Below are 18701 nucleotides of genomic sequence, written 5' to 3'. Positions count from 1 at the left end.
AGCCCATCAGGCTGAAAAAACACAACATTGGTGCTTTTAAATAACTAACACTCATTTATTTTATTTTTATTTTTTATTTTAATTCCATTTATATCCCGCCCTTCTCCGAAGACTCAGGGCGGCTTACAAGCTTAGCAATAGCCTTCATTCTATGTATATGCCTGCTTATTAGGGCTTTCCCCCCCCCCCCAAGCGGCATTTTACAAAGTCAGCTTATTGCCCCCAACAATCTGGGTCCTCATTTTACCTACCTCGGAAGGATGGAAGGCTGAGTCAACCTTGAGCCTGGTGGGATGCGAACCTGCACTAATTGCAGGCAGCTGGTGTTACTTAAGGAGGCATTAGCCCACTGCTCCACCAAGGCTCTTCTATTTCTATAAGCTCTTTGCAAAGTTCAGATTCCTGAGTACAGTGAAGCCTGTAGAAATCAAGGAGGTTTCATTCCAGCTCAGAGGATTTTTTTTAAAAAAGGGGGGGGGGAGCCTGAATGCGTGTGTCTGCTGTCACATGTCCACCGTAAGCAGAACTGGGTACCTGTGTAGGTTGAGCTAAAGACTTCCTTTGTTTTGTTTCAGTTTTTAAATCTTATTTTCGGGAGGCATATTGAAGTTTGAAACCTTTTAAGAAAAAAGAATTAACCCCAGTCCGTTCTTCTGTCTTTTACTTGACTTCTCCACAGGGACCAAGATCGTTTCTAAGAACATCACCGCGATGGTTGGGATGGACCTGGTGCTACCTTGCCAACTCACCTCCAACCTTGCTAAGGCCTTTTGGACCTTCAATGGGCAGGATCTGGCCGAAGACCAGGCTTCAGTTGTCTATGATGCTCATCTTCAGGCACTGATTGTCTTGGACATCGGCCTGAAGCGTTCTGGGTTGTACAAGTGCATCCAGGTAGAGGAGATGAATGAACTAAGGACTGAGAGTTACCAGGTCACTGTGTTGGCTGACCCAGCCAGGTCACTGGAAACCCGGGCTCCCTTGGACAACTTGGGCCTGGTCTGGGTGGTGGTGATTGCTCTGTCAGCCGTCTGTTTGGTTCTTCTGCTCGTGGTCTTTTCTCTGAGGCGCAGACTGAAAGAAGAACGGGAGAAAGGCTCCAAGGCCATTGAAAGCACCCTTGTCTACCCCATTGAGCTGCCCAAAGAGCCCAAGAGCCCCACGTTTATTCCCAGCACCACCTCAGACTCTGACGAGAAGCTCTGGGACCCCGCCAGCTACTACTACTCAGATGGTTCCCTCAAGATCGTCCCGGGTCACGCCGTGTGCCAGAACGGGGTCACCACTCCCTCCCCCACCACAAATGGCATTCCTGGCCAACCCCTGCAGTCTCCGCATCTCCACTCGCCCAACCGCATCAATCTGGGCAACATCCGTGGCTCGTCTTCCAACGGCTACATCCGCCTTAATTTGGGCACCGAGGAGCGGCCGGACTACAGTGACTTGGCCGAGGAGCTGCGTCGGAAGTTGAAGCAGAGGCAAACTCTGCCCGACTCAAATCCTGAGGAATCTTCGGTATGAGCTGCCCTGCAGACTTGTCTGACCAATTACTCAACTACCTCATCTCCTAGGCCAGGGTCGTGGCCCGCAGCCAAAATAACTCTTTTCTTTTTAAAGACAAAGACTCTGGACACTTTTATAACAGGCTTCCTCACATCCCTGATTTTGATACACTGCCAAGAAGACCCCTTTCCTCACAGCTCCTGCCTTGTTCTCCGCTGTGCTTCCTTTGGGACCATTCCGGGACTTTGTGAGTGGTGGTCTTCGTTCCTTCATCTTGGATGTTGAGACTGAGCCTCTAGAGACTTGCCCTTCGGCAGGGACAGCCTGCGCCGAGCCCATTGGCCTGTTTCAGCTCCAAAAGCCGCGTGGCGGAGGTGGTGTTGAAAAGGTTGTGGGAAAAGCGAGCTGGAGCATCATTCTCGTGGCATGGTTGCTCTTGGCTTCCTAGCCACCGTTGCCATGTTTCTCTCTTCTGTCCTGGCTTGCCTGTAAGAGTTGGACTCTGCAGTAGCGATTTTCTCCAGAAGGCTAGGGACCAGGAGGATGGTAAACCAGGCCCTGTCCCAAAGGAAGGCCACTTTGGGGAGAAAGGCATCCTGAGGGGCAGGGGCAAGGTGTGCATTGGGAAACTCAACCAAAGAGGAGGGGGTACGTTGGGGGCTGGGGAACGCCCTTAGCCATAGCTTAGCCTCCTTTCTTATGGCCACATTTAGAAGTGTGTAAAAGAGACACACTTGGCCCATCCAAAAGCTTGCCTTTCCCAACAGTACATGGGACACCTTTGGGGGTTGAGGAGCACTTGGTCCTGATGTCCTTCTGGGGGAGCTGCACGTCTCTAGAGTAGGGGGGGAAACTTTCCAATCAACTGTTCAGGGGTTTTAAAGAGCGCCAGGCCAGGGTTCAGGTGTCTGTTCCCCCCCCACACACACACACCCCGTTAAACTCTCCTTGCATCTTCGGCAAAACAAAAGGTATCCCAGTGTTTGATCCCATCCATTTTGGGGGCCTCTTAGGACCACATGCAGAGGAAGGGGCTGATGGGGGTAATTCCAAGAGTGGAGGAAGGCAAGCGTTGGGGTCAGTCCCAAATGGCGCACTCTCTGCTAATGCCTTGCACATTCTTTTGGCAGAACAGTGGTGCAGCTAAGAGAATTAACGGCCTCTCCCTCCAAAAACTTGCCATCGGGCTATTTCATATCCTTCTGCCCTGTCTCCTTCGTAGTGCCCCAGGCCCTCTTCCTGAGGGATACGTGCAACTTCAGGATGTTTGGGCGTGCATTTGCATGTTCACACCCGTGAGCATGATGGTCTTCTGTGGGCGGATTAAGGGAAACAAGTGCCATCACATGCTTCATCCCATAAATTACATTCTCGGCATCCTTCAGCGTCATCACACGTGTGACATTTGGTTCCTACCGGTCAATCTGTGCGTGTGTTTGTGTTTGTGCGGGAGAGAGAGAGAAGGGCTTTGTCCACCTAAGCTGCTTCACTGGGTCAAGCGAAAACTTTTCCAGATGCAGACACCCAACTTGTGAATTGGTTGGTGGCAACCTTGGTTCATTTTAGGGTGATGTGCAAGCCCACCTCCCACCCCACAATTTGGTGAATTTAGGTTTCACTGTACCGGGCAAATCCAGAATGTGATTGAAATTGGCCACGAGGTTAAACGTATTGTGTGAATACAATCAAGAGATCATCTGCGGGCAAGAAAGAGAATTGCCCTTTCTAAAGAAACAGAACAGAACCGGATTCTTCTGCCCTCCATTTTCAGTAGGGAGCATGCAATTACCTACATTCATTTCAACCCCGGCGTTGAAATTGTCTGCGTGATCATCCCCTTTCGTCTCCTGCATGCTTTTCATTCCATTATCACCAGATGTTCGTTTTCCTTCTTCCCGGACCTCCTTCATGAAAACACTACTATGTACATAAGGAACACACGCCCTTGTTTTCCCAGATGAGTTTTCCTGCCCTCGATTGTAATTTATTTGTTATTAAAATGTATTTATTTGACGGAAATGTACAAATATTTTTATACTAATAATAAAATGACAAAAGAAGAAAGGGTGGGGAAAAAAACAGGCTCGTTGTGCTGTGTTCCTAGTTAGTCGATGCTGTGTTCCTAGTTCAGACATGTCAAACTCGTGACGTCACATGACGTCGCAGAGCTTTTTCACCATTGCCGGCAATGGGGTGGGCATGGTTTCTCGATGATGCATCCGGCCCGCGTGCCAGCAGTTTGACACCCCTGCTAGTTGGTTGACCTCCCTCCAACACTGGTAATTTATTCTGCTTTGGGGGCTACCTATGTTCTACAGCTCCACCAGTGGCTGAATTGGACCAGAAGGGGTCAAGTCAAAGGGGAGTTAACAGAGGGGAGGGACTCCTACCAAGGGTCTCTGGCAGGGGTCTTCAAACTTGGCCCTTTTATCACTTGTGGACTTCAACTCCCAGAATTCCTCAGCCAGGCACGCCTCAGGCCAAGTTTGAAGACCCCTGGTCTATGGAGATTCTCAGTCATCCAGGTCATGGTTGTCTCAAAAGGTGCTTTTTCAAAAGGCAACTCTTTGAAAGAGGAGTAAAAGGAGCCATAAAAGTTAACAGCCCTCTCTCAACAGAGGGGGAGGGATATGACACCACCTATCTCCCGTTTACAACACAGCAGTTCCAAGAAGATCCCACACTCATTTGCACTGATTCAGATAAACCCTTAAGTGGCCTCAAGAGCTCTCAGGGAGAGTACTAATGACCAGATGACTGCAAAGAAATATAGTCCTCCTCAGGGCTTTTTTTCTCATAGAACGCTCAGAACGGAGTTCCGGCACCTTTTTTTGGATAGAACCTTGTAGGGTAGGCAAGGCGGGTTGTATGACACGTGTGAGTTCCAGCACCTTTTTCTTTTACAAAAAAAGCACTGGTCCTCCTATTCCCCCCCCCAAACACACGTCATCCAGTCAGAACTGAAGAAGCTTCTTGGTTGAGAAGCAAAACGTCTTCCTCCTCAAGGGGGAAAAAAAACATAATTCAGTTGCCTTTTGAAAAAAAGCACGTTTGAGATGCCTACCAAGGACCTCTCAGTCTAAACCACACACTTTTCAATGGATAAGAAATCACTTCCTTTGCTTTCCCCAGCAAGGATGAGGAAAAAGGAGATGCCCACCCATCCTCAGCTGTGATTCCCGCCATCCAGAGAGAAGGCCAGGTGTCCCCTCCTTGGCCAAAAGGAAGAAAGAGCTGAAATCCAGAAAGAGATTTCTTCAACCAGCTTCGTTGGCAGCCATTTTATGCATGAAGAGTCGAGCTGCTTAAGATGGTAATGCAGGAAAGCCCAAACTTGAAGGCTGAAAAATGAAAACCTTGATTAGGTCAGAGTTGGGGAAGGTGAAAAAGGAAAACCAAGAGAATATCTGGGATTATTCTGGAGAGGAATTTCACGTTATATAGGTGCAGAAAAGAACACAGGGCAAAATCATTGAACAGCAAGAGAAAGAAAAGCAAAGAGATATTGGGATAAGATTGCAAACAAATGAGTTCCTTCCAAGTCTCTTTTCTGGAATTCCCACCCCCTCCCATGGATAAATTCTGCTTCCACCAAATTTCCCTCCCAAGATGAAAGTGGTTAGATAGAAGATGATAAACTTCTTTTCTGGCCCCTCCTCAATCAAAAAAACAAGGATGATTACAGGGCTGGAGGCTAAAACTTTTGAAGAACGGTTGCAGGAATTGGGTAAGTTTCATTTAATAAAAAGTAGAACTAAGGGTGCCTATAGCAGTGTTCCAATATTTGAGGGGCTGCCAGAAAGAAGATGGATCAACACATTCTCCAACGCACCTCAAGGCAAGGCAAGAAGCAATAGATGGAAACTAATCAAGGAGAGAAGCAACCTAGAACTAAGGAGAAATTTCCTGACAAGTTAGAACAACTAATCAGTGGAACGACTTGCCTTCAGAATCTGCTTCATCACTGGAGGCTTTTAAAGAAGAGATTGAACAGCCATTTGTCTGAAATGGTGTAGGCTAGGGGTAGGCAACCTTGGCTCTGACTCGTGGACTTCAACTCCCAGAATTCCTGAGGCAGCATGGCTGGCTCAGGAATTCTGGGAATTGAAGTCCATGAGTCATAAAAGAGCCAAAGTTGCCTACCCCTGGTATGGGCTCTCCTGCTTGAGCAAGGAGTTGGACTAGAAGACCTCCAAAGTCCCCTCCAACTCTACTGTTCTCTTATGTTCTAATTCTGAAGAGCTTTATTAGCACGTTAACGTTCTTGGGGGCTGCTTCCCACTGATCATGGGTGAGCTGCATCGTTGCTTCAGCCTCTTTATTTTTTCCCATAGCGTTTGTTTGTTCATAGAAACTGAGCTGCAGGCCTATAAAAGGACATTTCTGTCTTCCCAGCACACCAAAGGGCAAAGGAGGCGAGAAGGAGGAACAGCTCCCAGCCCTTCTCTTGAAACCAGCTATGGGCTGGGGAGGAGGGGAAGCAGAAATCCTTAAGAGCAGCTCTTAGATTAATTGGCTGTGCTTTCTCTTCTTGTAATGGGTTCCTTTTCCTGCTGATTTATACCTGCAGGCATATTAAGAACAAACGCTGTGGAAGGTTTAAGGAAGCAGGCTTTTCCCCCTCCCTAGCCTCTCTCTTTCCTGATTTGTAACTTTCAGCCAAGAAAAATCCATAGGATTGACGATTCAGCCCCACCTGAGCTGTAGCAAGAAAATGAAATGTCTGTATTGCAGGGATCCAGGTGTGGATGACCACTTAGTATGAGCCAGCAAGGTGCTGCAGCTGCCCAAAAAAGCCAATGCAGTCCTAGGCTGCATCCACAGAGGGTGAGTATCAAGATCAAGAGAAATTGAGAATACTGCACTGGTAAGGGCCACACTTGAAATATTGCACCCTGTTATGGTCCTGTGTAGAGATGGACCCACATTTTATACTGCATGGTTGGAATCCTGAACCTTCCTAGAATTTCCAAAATAAAAATGGAAGTTTGCTGACCAACAGAAGGAGACCATTTAACTGATGTTACTTTTAGAAATTGGCTTTCAATACTTAAGTCAAAGGTTCACAGTTTTCATGACCTCTCCACTAAGTAGGGTCTTGTGGGGGGGGAGTCTGGGCAGAACTAAATTTATTCTTTGGGGAGACCATCTGGGCACCATGTTTGATCTCTTAAATGTGTCTCTGTGATGGGTTTTATCTCAGATCAGGGCATGCCATTGTTTTCTTTTAATTCTATGTTTCTGTGCAGGACTAAAACATTTTGAAGCCTGATTAGTAGGAGTTAGATCAGTGTTTCTCAATCTCAGCCACTTTTAAGATATATGGACTTCAACTCCCAGAATTCCCTAGCCAGCATGCTGGCTGACACACATCTGTGGTAGTTTTGTAAGGTTTTACACTTAGCCTCACAATTGCCCCAGCGTTACTCAGCAATTTAAAAGAGCCAAAAGAAACTCCAGAGCCGAGGTTTCAGCAAGCAAACATCTTTTATTTTGATCAAAATAGAGTTGGGTGGCCACATCTCTCTTCGTGGCTGGTAGAGAGATGAAGGCAACAACCAGGAAAGATGTCTTCCACCTTTTATACCTTTCCAGAACAAAGAGATCTGGTCTCGGTACTAGGAACCAAAAGGTACAGAAAAATAATTCCTAGATGATGACTCATACACAACAACCCAGGTACCACCATAACTCCTTCTCCCCCTCCCCTCACCATGCTCTTTTCATGTAAGCAATCCCCTGTACCTAAAGCATGAAACATTTGCTTTTATAGAACTAATTTCCCAATATAAAGCACCTACAAAACTGCTTGCACGAAGATGATTACAAAGTAATATCAATATTACTAACATCAACCTTAAGCATAATAAAATCCCTTCAGTTTCATCACTGGAAGCTCTCAACAAGAGACTGGACTGCCCTCCAGTGTAGGGTCTCCTGCTCGGGCGGGGGTGGGGTGGGGGGTTGGACTAGATGACCTACAAGGTCCCTTCCGACTCTCTCATTCTGGTCCTGACTGTTGCTGGGATTGAAGAAGGCTGCTGCTGCTGGGTTGGTCTTAAGCCCTGGAAGAGGGTCCTGGAAAGAGGCGCCTCCCTGCAGCCTTGAAAGCTGAGGGGGTGGGGGTTGAAAATGGGGGGGGGGCTTGGCTTCCCTCCAGCAAAGGGTAGCGCTTAGGCAGGGCTCTCTTTCCCGTAACCTTCGCTTGTTGGAGGAGCCTTTTTGCCCTCCCCAACAGACCTCTTGAAAAGGCACTAAAGAAACAGCTGGAGGATGAGCAGGGCTGGAGGGGCAGCTGCAAAAGGGAGCCTCACACAGCAAGCCAGGCCTCTGTGTGTGTGTGTGTGTGTGTGTGTGTGTGTGTGTTGTTTAAAGAGATAACTGCTAACCTGGGGCTGCTGGGGGGAGGGGGGATCTCTTTTCTGCAAACAGCCCAAGCAGGACAGCCAATCCCTCCTGGCAACTATCATCTCAGAGGGGAAATGGAGGCCGCTGCTGCCCTCCTTTAAGTGGCCGAGTTTCTCCAGGGTAGCTAAAGCATCAGGCTCTCCCTTTGGGGCAGTTAGAGTCTCTCTGCCCAGCCAGCCTAGTTTGCAAATCAGCATTTATGGCAGGATGCGAAACCTGCACTCTGTGTGTGTGTGTGTGTGTGTGTGTGTGTGTGTGTGTTCCCCATCAAAACCCAGGTGCCATGGGGACTTTTTTTTCATCACACCTTCTGATCACCCCGGCCTGGATCTCTGTCCCCCAGGATCAGATGCACCTCCGAGAGTTTGATGCAGCCCCCCCCAACCCCCCCAGCTCTGCCCAAAGCTGCCACTGAACTGTAAATGCTCACGTGGCCCAAAGGAGGTGACCGAGCGCCCACCTTTCGGCTAACCCAGCTCAGTTTTAGCCTGGCCACGTCCGCTGCTTTTCCTGGCCAGCCGATTTTTTTAGGAACGGGACTTTTTACCTGTTATCAAATGTGTGTATCCGCCCTCCCCCCCCCCGCCTCTCACCCCATCCCCCAAAAGATGCTGCATCCCTGTTTCTCTACCAAGGAGGCATCTCCAGCTGACTCAGGAAGCCTTGGAGAAAAAGAAAGCACAGCTTAGCACGAAGTATCAACGATGATTTTGAAGTAGTCCAGCTTCCCCAGGACAAATATACAGTAAATTCAATCTGTCAATCAGCAATGATGCTGTGATACTGTAGCTTCATGACTACACTTTCAAAAATACCCCTCATTTTAACAAAAAATGTTTTCCTACCCTACAGTTTTCTTCCTGTCTTAGTTTTGATAGAAGAGAATACTTGTAGTCCAGGGTTAAACTATGCGGTCCTTGGTGCTCTCTGAACTTGGTGGTTTTCTTGTAGACGTTTCATTACCAAACTAGATCAAATTATCAGTACTAGTAGGGAGAGGGATTTGTTCTCAATTGAATGGACTTCTGGAAGCGGCATCCACACAGAGAACCGGCTGTTCACATATTTGAATCCCATCACTGGTCTAATGTTAAGCTTGGTGTTTAATCTCTACTCATGGGTGTTGATTGCTGGTGAGGAGATGTTTAGGTCTTTCTGTTCCCTTTTTGGCCTATTACTTTTGTCTCTTTTGAATGGTATGAGGCTATTTATCTCTCTGTGCCTGGATGCTCTATCACTAGAGGTTTTTAGGAAGAGATTGGGCAGCCATTTGTCTGGAATGATATAGTTTCTTCCAGTGCTTTTTTTGTAAAAGTAAAAGGTACTGGAACTCACACATGTCATACAACCCACCTTGCCTATCCTACAAGGTTCCATCCAAAAAAAGGTGCCGGAACTCCATTCTGAGCGTTCTATGACAAAAAAAGCCCTGGTTTCTTCTGTATTATGTTGTGGGCTCTGTTGAGCAGGAATGAAGACACACAGTTGAGTACAGAGAAACTCATTCTTTTATTAAGCTGGAACTGTACTGAGAACTTGGGTGCACCTTGCCACAATATATAGCCAGACCCTCTGGTAGCAACCAATCAGATTGAACCCATGCTTGCAGCCCAAAACTGACCAATTGCAGGACCGGAGACGTCCTTTTCTGGATTGCTGGAGAACCATTAGTTCTCCAGCAATGCATGTGGTGATGTACCAAAAGCCCAGTACATGACATTCTGCTTGAGCAGGGATTGGACTAAAACAGAGATCTCTGGGCTTGAGGACCAGAGGGAAGGAGAGCAGCTTCAAAACTGGTGTGCGTGCATGCACGGGGCCACGCACACTGACGCGGCATTAGCAGCCCCATTCGCGCATGTGGCATATGCTGGCACTGTGTGCATGTGTGAATGGCCGCGCATCCCCCACAGCAGCTAGCAGCCTGTTCATGCATGCGCAAACAGGCCACGCAAACTGCCCAGGCTAGAAGCACATGTGCAAACGGGCTGCGTACACCCGCCCCATGCTAGCATTCCCATTCGCGTCTGCTGCATGCGCAAACAGGGCCACAGGTGCTAGCATGAGTGGTGGGAAATGTGCGTCCCTGCATGCACGCACCACCAGCCATTTCTGTGGCCCACTGGCCAAGAGCCCACGGCCCGGTCCCTGGCCGCAGACCATAGGTTGGGGACCCCTGGACTATAAGACCTCCAAGGTCCCTTCCAACTTTGTCACTGTTATTCTGTATTCTGTTTTATTCTGTTAATCTATCATTATTCTGTTATTTCATTATTCTATTATTCTGTTAATGGCCAATTTGTCTGAGTGCCAGGCTTCTAGGAATTCTCTGGCGTGTTTTGGATTTCACTTGGATTACCTTATTTTTTTCCCCCACCCAGGTCTTTCCAGATGTGTTAGCTTAATATTCCCATGATTCTCATCCTGCACACCTCTGTTGACTGGAGATAATGGAAGCTGAGAATCTGAGGCTTCTAGAATATTACAGGAAACAACATTTAGGTTAGGGCCATCAGCAGTATTATTGTGATTTGGTGAGAGGAAAACATCTTTTGAGATATCTTTTGGGTTGCTTGAGATAGATTATCCCCAGGCATATCTACTTCAAAGGTCCTAGGAGAAAATTGATTTGACCCTTCTTGATTGGAGGTGTTGGATACTTTCTACCGGGAGGTATCTAGTAATGACAAGCGAAAGATAAGAGTCACGCTTTGACTTTAATAGATGTTCTGTGGTAAAATGGGAAAGGCAACAGAAGAGGATATCGACTTTAGAAGGAATAGTAAGTAACATGGATGCTTGGAAAGTGGAAAATCCTACCACCAGTTACATACATATATAAAGGTAAAGGTAAAGGTTCCCCCGCACATGCGTGCTAGTCGTTTCCGACTCTAGGGACCGGTGCTCATCTCCATTTCAAAGCTGAAGAGCCAGCGCTTGTCCGAGGACGTCTCCGTGGTCATGTGGCCGGCATGACTAGACGCCAAAGGCGCACGGAACGCTGTTACCTTCCCACCGTAGTGGTCCCTATTTTTCTACTTGCATTTTTACGTGCTTTCAAACTGCTAGGTTGGCAGAAGCTGGGACGAGTAACAGGCGCTCACTCTGTTAACGTGGCACTCGGGATTCGACCCGCCAAACTGCCGACCTTCTGATTGACAAGCTCAGCGTGCTAACCCACTGAGCCACCACGTCCCTTTTACATACATACATACATACATACATACATACGTACATACATACATACAATAATAAAGAGCCCCCTCACCTGTTGATAAGGGAGAGGACAGGCTCAAAATGTCAACACAAACCTAGGCTGCATTAACAAAGGGATAGTATTAAGATCGCGTGAAGTGTTAGTGCCGCTTTACAATGCCCTGGTAACACCACACTTGGAATATTGCATCCAGTTTTGGTCACCACAATATAGAAAAAAGATGTTGAGACTCTAGGAATAGTGCAGAGAAGAGCAACAAAGACGATTAGAGGATGGAAGCATATGAAGAACAGTTGCAGGAACTGGGTATGTCTAGTCTAGTGAAAAGAAAGAGCAGGGGTGACATGACAGCAGTATTCCAATTTTTGAGGGGCTGCCGCAAAGGGGATGGGGGGGCGGTCAACCCATTCTCCAAAGCACCTGAAAGAAGGACAAAAAGCAATGGATGAAAACTAATCAAGGAGAGATCCAACCTAGAAAAAGGAGAAATTTCCTGGCAGTGAGAACAATCAGTGGAACGGCTCATCTTCGGAAGTTGTGGGTTCATCACTGGAGGCATTTTAAGAGGCGATTGAAGAGCCATTTCTCTGAAATGGTCTAGGGCAGGGGTAGGCAACCTTGGCTCTTTTATGACTCGGGGACTTCAACTCCCAGAATTCCTGAGCCAGCACAGCTGGCTCAGGAATTCTGGGAGTTGAAGTCCACGAGGTCATAAAAGAGCCAAGGTTGCCTACCCCTGGTATAGGGTCTCCTGCTTGAGCAGGGGGTAGGACCAGAAGACCTCCAAGGTCCCTTCCAACTCTTGGGCCAGGAGCCCCCTTGCGTTAAAAAACAACAACAAAACAGTCAGGCCCAAGATGTAACCTGATGCTCGGAAATGGGGAAATCCCTGTCCTGTAAGCAGACCTAGTAACTTGCCTGTTTTTTCCCACCACAGCAGCCTCACCCCAGTCTTGTGAAGAGCTGGATTTGGCACTTAATCCAAAGGGAGGCAGGATGGGTGAAATTGCAAAATGGGGAGAGAGGGATGGGAGGAGCCGTCCCTGGACCAGAGGCCAGCGGGGATGAACTGGTTCCCAGAAGGCTGTGGTTACAGGAAACTGACAGGGGATGTGTGCATGCAAGACGAGGCTGTGGGACCTAAGATCTCCACACTTATCAGTTTCACACATGGGCCTTCGAGTTTTGCAGCTGTGGCCAGCTGCTTTCTTTGGCAGTAAGTTGGGTGCAAGTCGGCATTCAGTGCCCACCCAAGACTGGAGTGAGGAGGGTGGGTGGGTGGGAGGGTGGGCAGACGGTGGTATTCGTACTGCAGTTCCTTTTCCCTCCGCTTCCTTCTTGACAATAGACTAAAAGGTAAAGGTTCCCCCACACATGCGTGCTAGTCGTTTCCGACTCTAGGGGCCGGTGCTCATCTCCATTTCAAAGCCGAAGAGCCAGCGCTTGTCCGAGGACGTCTCCGTGGTCATGTGGCCGGCATGACTAGACGCCAAAGGCGCACGGAACGCTGTTATCTTCCCACCGGAGTGGTCCCTATTTTTCTACTTGCATTTTTACATGCTTTCGAACTGCTAGGTTGGCAGGAGCTGGGACGAGTAACAGGCACTCACTCTGTTACGCGGCACTCGGGATTCGACCCGCCAAACTGCCGACCTTCTGATCGACAAGCTCAGCGTCCTAACCCACTGAGCCACCGCGTCCCTTAGTGGCAATAGACTGCTGTAGGCTAAATCCAGGTTAGGATAAACCAGGATTGCTTTCGTTTCACTTTCCACATTTTATATTATTTATATCCCACCTTTATTCTTTATAAACAGCTCAAAACGCCAAACATATCTAATGCTCCTTCCTCCTCCAATTTTGCCCACAACAACAACCACCCTATGAGGTGAGTTGGGCTGAAAGAGAATGATTGGCCCAAAGTCACCCAGCCGGCTTTCGTGCCTAAGGCAGGACTTGAACTCACCATCTCCTGGTGACCAGCCCAAAGTCCCCAGGCCAGTTTTCATGCCTAAGGGAGAACTAGAATTTGCAGTCTCGCATTTTCTAGCCTGGTGCCTTAACCCAGGGCTTTTCAACCTTTCCACCCATTGTACCATTGTGCCAGCAGTCGCCTAGCAAGGTGTCAAAAACTTGATAACCAAAAAAAAAGAAAAAGGAAAAAAGTGATGAAGTACAAGTAGTCCTCGACTTACAACAGTTTGCTTAGTGACTCTTCGAAGTTACAGTGGCACTGAAAAAGTGCTCCCCAAGCCACAGCCAAGCAAGACACCTGCCTGCCCGCCCGGCGGCGCTCTTCCTCCTGTCCGAGGTTTTCATTGTTGTGAGCATTTCTGTTGAGGATTGGCAGTGGGGGTGGGGTGGGGGGTGTTTGGTTTTTATTCCCCCCATCTGCTGGGTGGTTGCAGCAGGTTTTGGTCACTTCACATGACCCTGGGACACTGTGACCATCATAAATATGAATCAGTTGCCAAGCATCTGAATGTAAATCACAAGACCCTGGAGATGCTGCAACATTCCAGCTGATCGGCGCTTCTTCTGGGCTTAGAAGCACCAGGATCAGCACTGAGCTCCAGCTGGAGCCTGGTGCTGATCCTGGCGCTTCCGCTGAGCCCTGATAGCCCCGAAGAAGTGCTGATCCTGGAACTTCCGCTGAGCCCTGACAGCCCTGCAGCTCCAGCTGTCTCTCGCTCAGGCTTGTGCGGTGCTGCCACCGGTTCAGCTCATTCCCCTCCCCCACTACCACTTTTCTAGGATGGTCGCGTAGCACCTGCCAGATGCCAATGTACCACAGGTGGTACCCGTACCACTGGTTGAAAAGCCTTGCCTTAACCATTAGACCAGCGGTCCCCAACCTTTCTGGATCTGTGGACTAGCAGTGGTGGCGGGGAGAAGAGGGGAGGGTTTTGTCCATGTGTGTGTCGCTTGCACAAAATGCAGCTTCACTCACCTGCTGCTTGCATGGTCCGGTACCTGGTCACTCACCTGGGGTTGGGGAGCCCTGCACTAGACAATCTTTCCGTCATAACCTCTTTGTGCAAATAACACCTGTAATATCAAGTTGTGCGTGACTTTACTGAACATCCAAGAACATGGAGATTTGAATCCAAACTCTTGGTCGAGTACAGCAGAGGTCCAACTCTCAACCTATTCAGGGTCCTTCAAGGAGTATATAAAGGAGGTCAGATCCTTCAGCTGGATTCTCTTTTAATGTTATTCCTTGCTCGATGGCCTCCTTCCTCCATCTTTTCATTTGATTTTGTTCTTGTGTACCCTTAAGAATGTTTGTCCTTGCCATAAAGCTGTGCCTAGCTGTATCTAAAGCTAAGGCAGAGGTCTTTCCACCATGATCGATGGAAATGAACAGGGATGGAAAGGTCCAGTGCTTAAGAGTTATGGAGTCTAAGACGTACCATGGATTGCCAGAAGAACCAATCAATCAATCTGAGGCCAAATAAAAGCTGATTGCTCCTCAGGGACATGATTAGCAAACTGGATCTAACATACTTGGGCATGTGATATGAGTGGATGAGGAACGACTGAAGGAAATTGATTGCACTTGGCAAGAAGAAGCAGGAGTGCGGGAAGACAACATCTACAGTTGTAGACAAGAAACTGAGAGATTATGGAAATGTCCTTGGAAGAGCTACAAGTTATTAAAGTTGGGCCAGAAGGATGAGCATGTCTCATTTTTATATTTTATAGAAATAGCTCCGTGCAGGGCTAGGAACTGAAGATAACTTGATGGTACCTATATGCCATCCTGAGAAATGGCTCTTTTATGGAATTTGGCTCAACCAAGTCAACTAGCTTTGGAGGTAATAGGTAATAAATGGTTTCTCCCCAAGGCAGAAGAGCATTTTGTTAATCCTTTCCTGCTTCCCAGGTTTAGGAGATTATTATTTTAAAGGGTTGGAACAGAACTGGAAGAGATTACAGTTAAGGGGCACCCACTTCAACAGAGGCCTGAAGTGTTATTCTTAGCAGCAAGTGCACATTTACACCAGCAAGGGTTGGGAGTGAACGGACCAAGGTTAGAGAGAAACGAAATACAGAAAGTGCACAAGCTGACAGTGCAATTAGAGCTTGCATGCATAATGAATTAAGCACAGCGACCCTTCACAACCACGATGATGGATGGTAACGTAGCCAAGTCAGTGGTGCTGAGTTCATTAACCTAAGTAATGGCCTGGGCGCCCTTGTCTTTGGGCATGCGCTCTGGCTCTAATTGAATTGTCTCAGCCACAGCTTTCTCCCTCTGATCATGCTTGGTCACGCACCTCCCACATCTCAAGATATTTGAAACCAATAGAAGATAATCATCAGAGCAAGTGGACCCTGTGTGAGTCCAGAAAAGCCAGGGTGTGAGCGATTTTTCCAGAAGGAAGGAAGGAAGGAGGGAGGGAGGGAAGGAAGGAAGGAAGGAAGGAGGGAGGGAGGGAGGGAGGGAAGGAAGGAAGGAAGGAAGGAAGGAAGGAAGGAAGGAAGGAAGGAAGGAAGGAAGGAAGGAAGGAAGGAAGGAAGGAAGGAAGGAAGGAGATGCAGTAGTATCAAGCAAGCTGGTATTAAAAGCAAAGAATCGGGAACTAAAACCAATTCTAATGCCACTTAATTTTTTTCTGTTCTTCTTCTACATCTCTACTTTTCATATATTTCATCTTCCCAAGAATGGCAAGGCAATTCTGGAAATCTTACAGTGTTTTCCTACCTTTTGAGGTAATTGTAATAAAATGGAGTTGGTTGTACAGGTTGCATGAAGCCCCCAGGCTTATTTTGATAAACTCTGGGAAACCTTAACTTTGTGCTGCTGCAATTTAGTGGCAAAGTGGCAATTTTCAATAGCTTTTTTTCTTTTCCCTTGTTTTGGGAGGAGAGAGAGAGAGAGAGAGAGAGAGAGAGAGAGAGAGAGAGAGAGAGAGAGAGAGAGAGAGAGAGAGAATAAAGTTTGAAGTAGTTGCATTCTGCTTAGCAGAGTTATTTTTCATGTAAACTCCATTCCCAGAAACTCCAAGAAAGGGGCTAAAGATCTAAGCCCTGCTCTGACCCGGTTCGGCTCCTTAGAGCTTGCAAATAAATATATTCATGGGCTCCCACTCCAGCTGGGAAAAAACCCTCCCCTTATAATAATCAAGATATTGCCCAACTAGGCTTTGGCATTTATTCTTTCTCTTGGATCAACAATGGTATTTGGAGAGCTTATATTCCTAATAAGCTGATTTGTCTGTAAAGCATCAGCATTTCATATTAGGCTCACAAAATCTTGGGAAACGTTCGGCATTTCCCATCTTTGCTTGGTGCGTCATGTTTTAATGAAGAAGAAAGAGCTGCTTGGGTCCTCCAGAGATCTTCCCCCAGAAAGTATTGGAAGGCAGAACAAGAAGCAATGGGTGGAAACTATCTAAGAGAAAATCAAGCTAGAATTGAGGAGAAAGTTCCTAACAGTGAAGAGAATCCACCAGCGGGTTGACTTCAGTAGTTGTGGGTGCTCCATCGCTGGAGGTTTTTTAAGAAGAGACTGGACAACTGTTTGTCCAGAATGATGGAAGGACTCCTGCTTGAGCACTGGGTTGGACTAGGAGACCTCCAAGTTCCCTTCCAACTCTGTTATTCTATTAAACGCCTTGTGTAGAAGCATTTGGCCACTTCCTGAGCAGAAGTATCACATGCTGGGTAGAGATTCACACACACACACACACACACACACTCAACCACCAAAGCCATTTCCCACCAGCTGACGTGAGCTCCCTCCATGGGAAAAGGCCGGCTGGTGACTTTGGGCAGTGAGTTCATTCTGGATTAAGCAGAATTGCTTAAAAAGCAACAAAGGATTAGCCGCTGGGAGTGGGAGGTCGAAAGAGCTGTGCGCAAACAAGTTCAAATATCTGGAACTTGTTATGACTTTATTTTTTGGGTGAAGTGGTTTGTGTCAGAGATAACGCTTGGTTACATTCTGAACAGATGATTGAGGGGAAGACTTCTTCTCTGGCCCTTTTTTTACTTTAGCTGTAATATCCTTTTTCTCACCAGCTGAAATGTCCTGACAGGATCGAGACTGGTGAAAGAAAAAAAATGATTTTTCTCACCAGCAGTCTCCAAATGTGTAGGGACCACAACAAGATTCCCACCTTCCAAAATGCCAAGTTAGAAATTCTCCACCAGGCATAATAATAATAATAATAATAATAATAATAATAATAATAATAATAATAATAATAATAATAATAATAATAATAATAATAATAATAATAATAATAATAATAATAATAATAATAATAAATAATAATAAGAATAAGAATAAGAATAAGAATAAGAATAAGAATAAGAAGAAGAAGAAGAAGAAGAAGAAGAAGAAGAAGAAGTTGTTGTTGGAAGGGACCTTGGAGGTCATCTAGTCCAACCCCCTGCTCAGGCAGGAAACCCTATACCATTTCAGGCAAATGGCTGTCCAGTGTCTTCTTAAAAACTTCCAGTGTTGGAGCATTCACCACTTCTGGAGGCAGGTTGTTCCACTGGTTAATTGTTCTAACTGTCAGGAAGTTTCTCCTTAGTTCTAGGTTGCTTCTCTCCTTGATTAGTTTCCATCCGTTGCTTCTTGTCCTGCCTTCGGGCACTTTGGAGAATAGCTTGACTCCCTCTTCTTTGGGGCAGCCCCTGAGATATTGGAACACTGCTATCATGTCACCCCTCACCCTTCTCTTCATTAAACTACACATACCCAATTCCAGCAACCGTTCCCTATATGTTTTAGCCTCCAGTCCCCCAATCATCTTTGTTGCCCTTCTCTGTACCCTTTCTAGAGTCTCGACATCTTTTTTACATCGTGGTGACCAAAACTGGGTGCAGTATTCCAGGTGTGGCCTTACCAAGGCATTGTAAAGTGGTATTAGTACTTCAATTTTTTTTTTATCCAGTCCCCTCCCGTCCCCACCACCAGTTCCCGGGATGACTCTCTTGTAAGTCTTTCCCATTACAAAATGAAACAAACAAAGAGACATCCCACAACGCAGTGCTGGTTCTCTTTTTAATCAGTCAGGAAACTCAAAGGCCGGGAGGAGAGGACAACAAGGATCGTACCTTGAAACATAATGGAAATGTGGGAGCTAAAGGGGGCCTCCGTGTTTCGAGGCAGTAGCTGAGGGTTGGAACGAGGGGTCCTTGGAGTTCTCTGAGCTTGGTGGTTTTCTGGCCGACATTTCATTATCCAAACTAGGTAAAATCATCAGTAGAGAGGGAGTGGGGTTTGTGGAGTGGAGGGAGGGAGGAGGAGAAGGAAGAGGAGGAGGAGGAGGAGGAGGAGGAGGACTGTGGGGTCTTTGGTGCTCTCTGAGCTTGGTTGTTTTCTTGCAGACATTTCACTACCCAAACTAGGCAACATCATCAGTAAAGAGGTGTTTGTGGAGTGGAGGGGGAGAAGGAGATGGAGGAGATGATAACTGTGGGGTCCTTGGTGCTCTCTGAGCTTGGTTGTTTTCTTGCAGACATTTCACTACCCAAACTAGGCAACATCATCAGTAGAGAGGGGTTTGTGGAGTGGAGGGGGAGAAGGAGATGGAGGAGATGATGATAACTGTGG

At 47.2% G+C, this 18701-nt stretch overlaps 1 protein-coding gene across 2 annotated transcripts in view; it reads left to right on the top strand.

Annotated features, from left to right (window-relative positions):
* Positions 1-3568, top strand: part of SEMA4C (semaphorin 4C) — an 84159-nt gene extending 80591 nt beyond the window's left edge. For both annotated transcript variants that reach the window (XM_081333568.1, XM_081333569.1), the window contains exon 15: positions 680-3568. In XM_081333568.1, the coding sequence (XP_081189694.1) occupies positions 680-1521 (842 nt within the window). In that variant the 3' untranslated portion in view covers positions 1522-3568. The remainder of the gene's footprint in view (positions 1-679) is intronic.
* The last annotated feature ends 15133 nt before the right edge of the window (positions 3569-18701 follow it).

Source organism: Vipera berus, assembly GCF_964194415.1.
Source record: "Vipera berus genome assembly, chromosome: 8".
Lineage (NCBI taxonomy): Eukaryota > Metazoa > Chordata > Lepidosauria > Squamata > Viperidae > Vipera > Vipera berus.
Note: the sequence above shows the minus strand (reverse complement) of the source record. Positions and strands in the feature narration are given on the sequence as shown.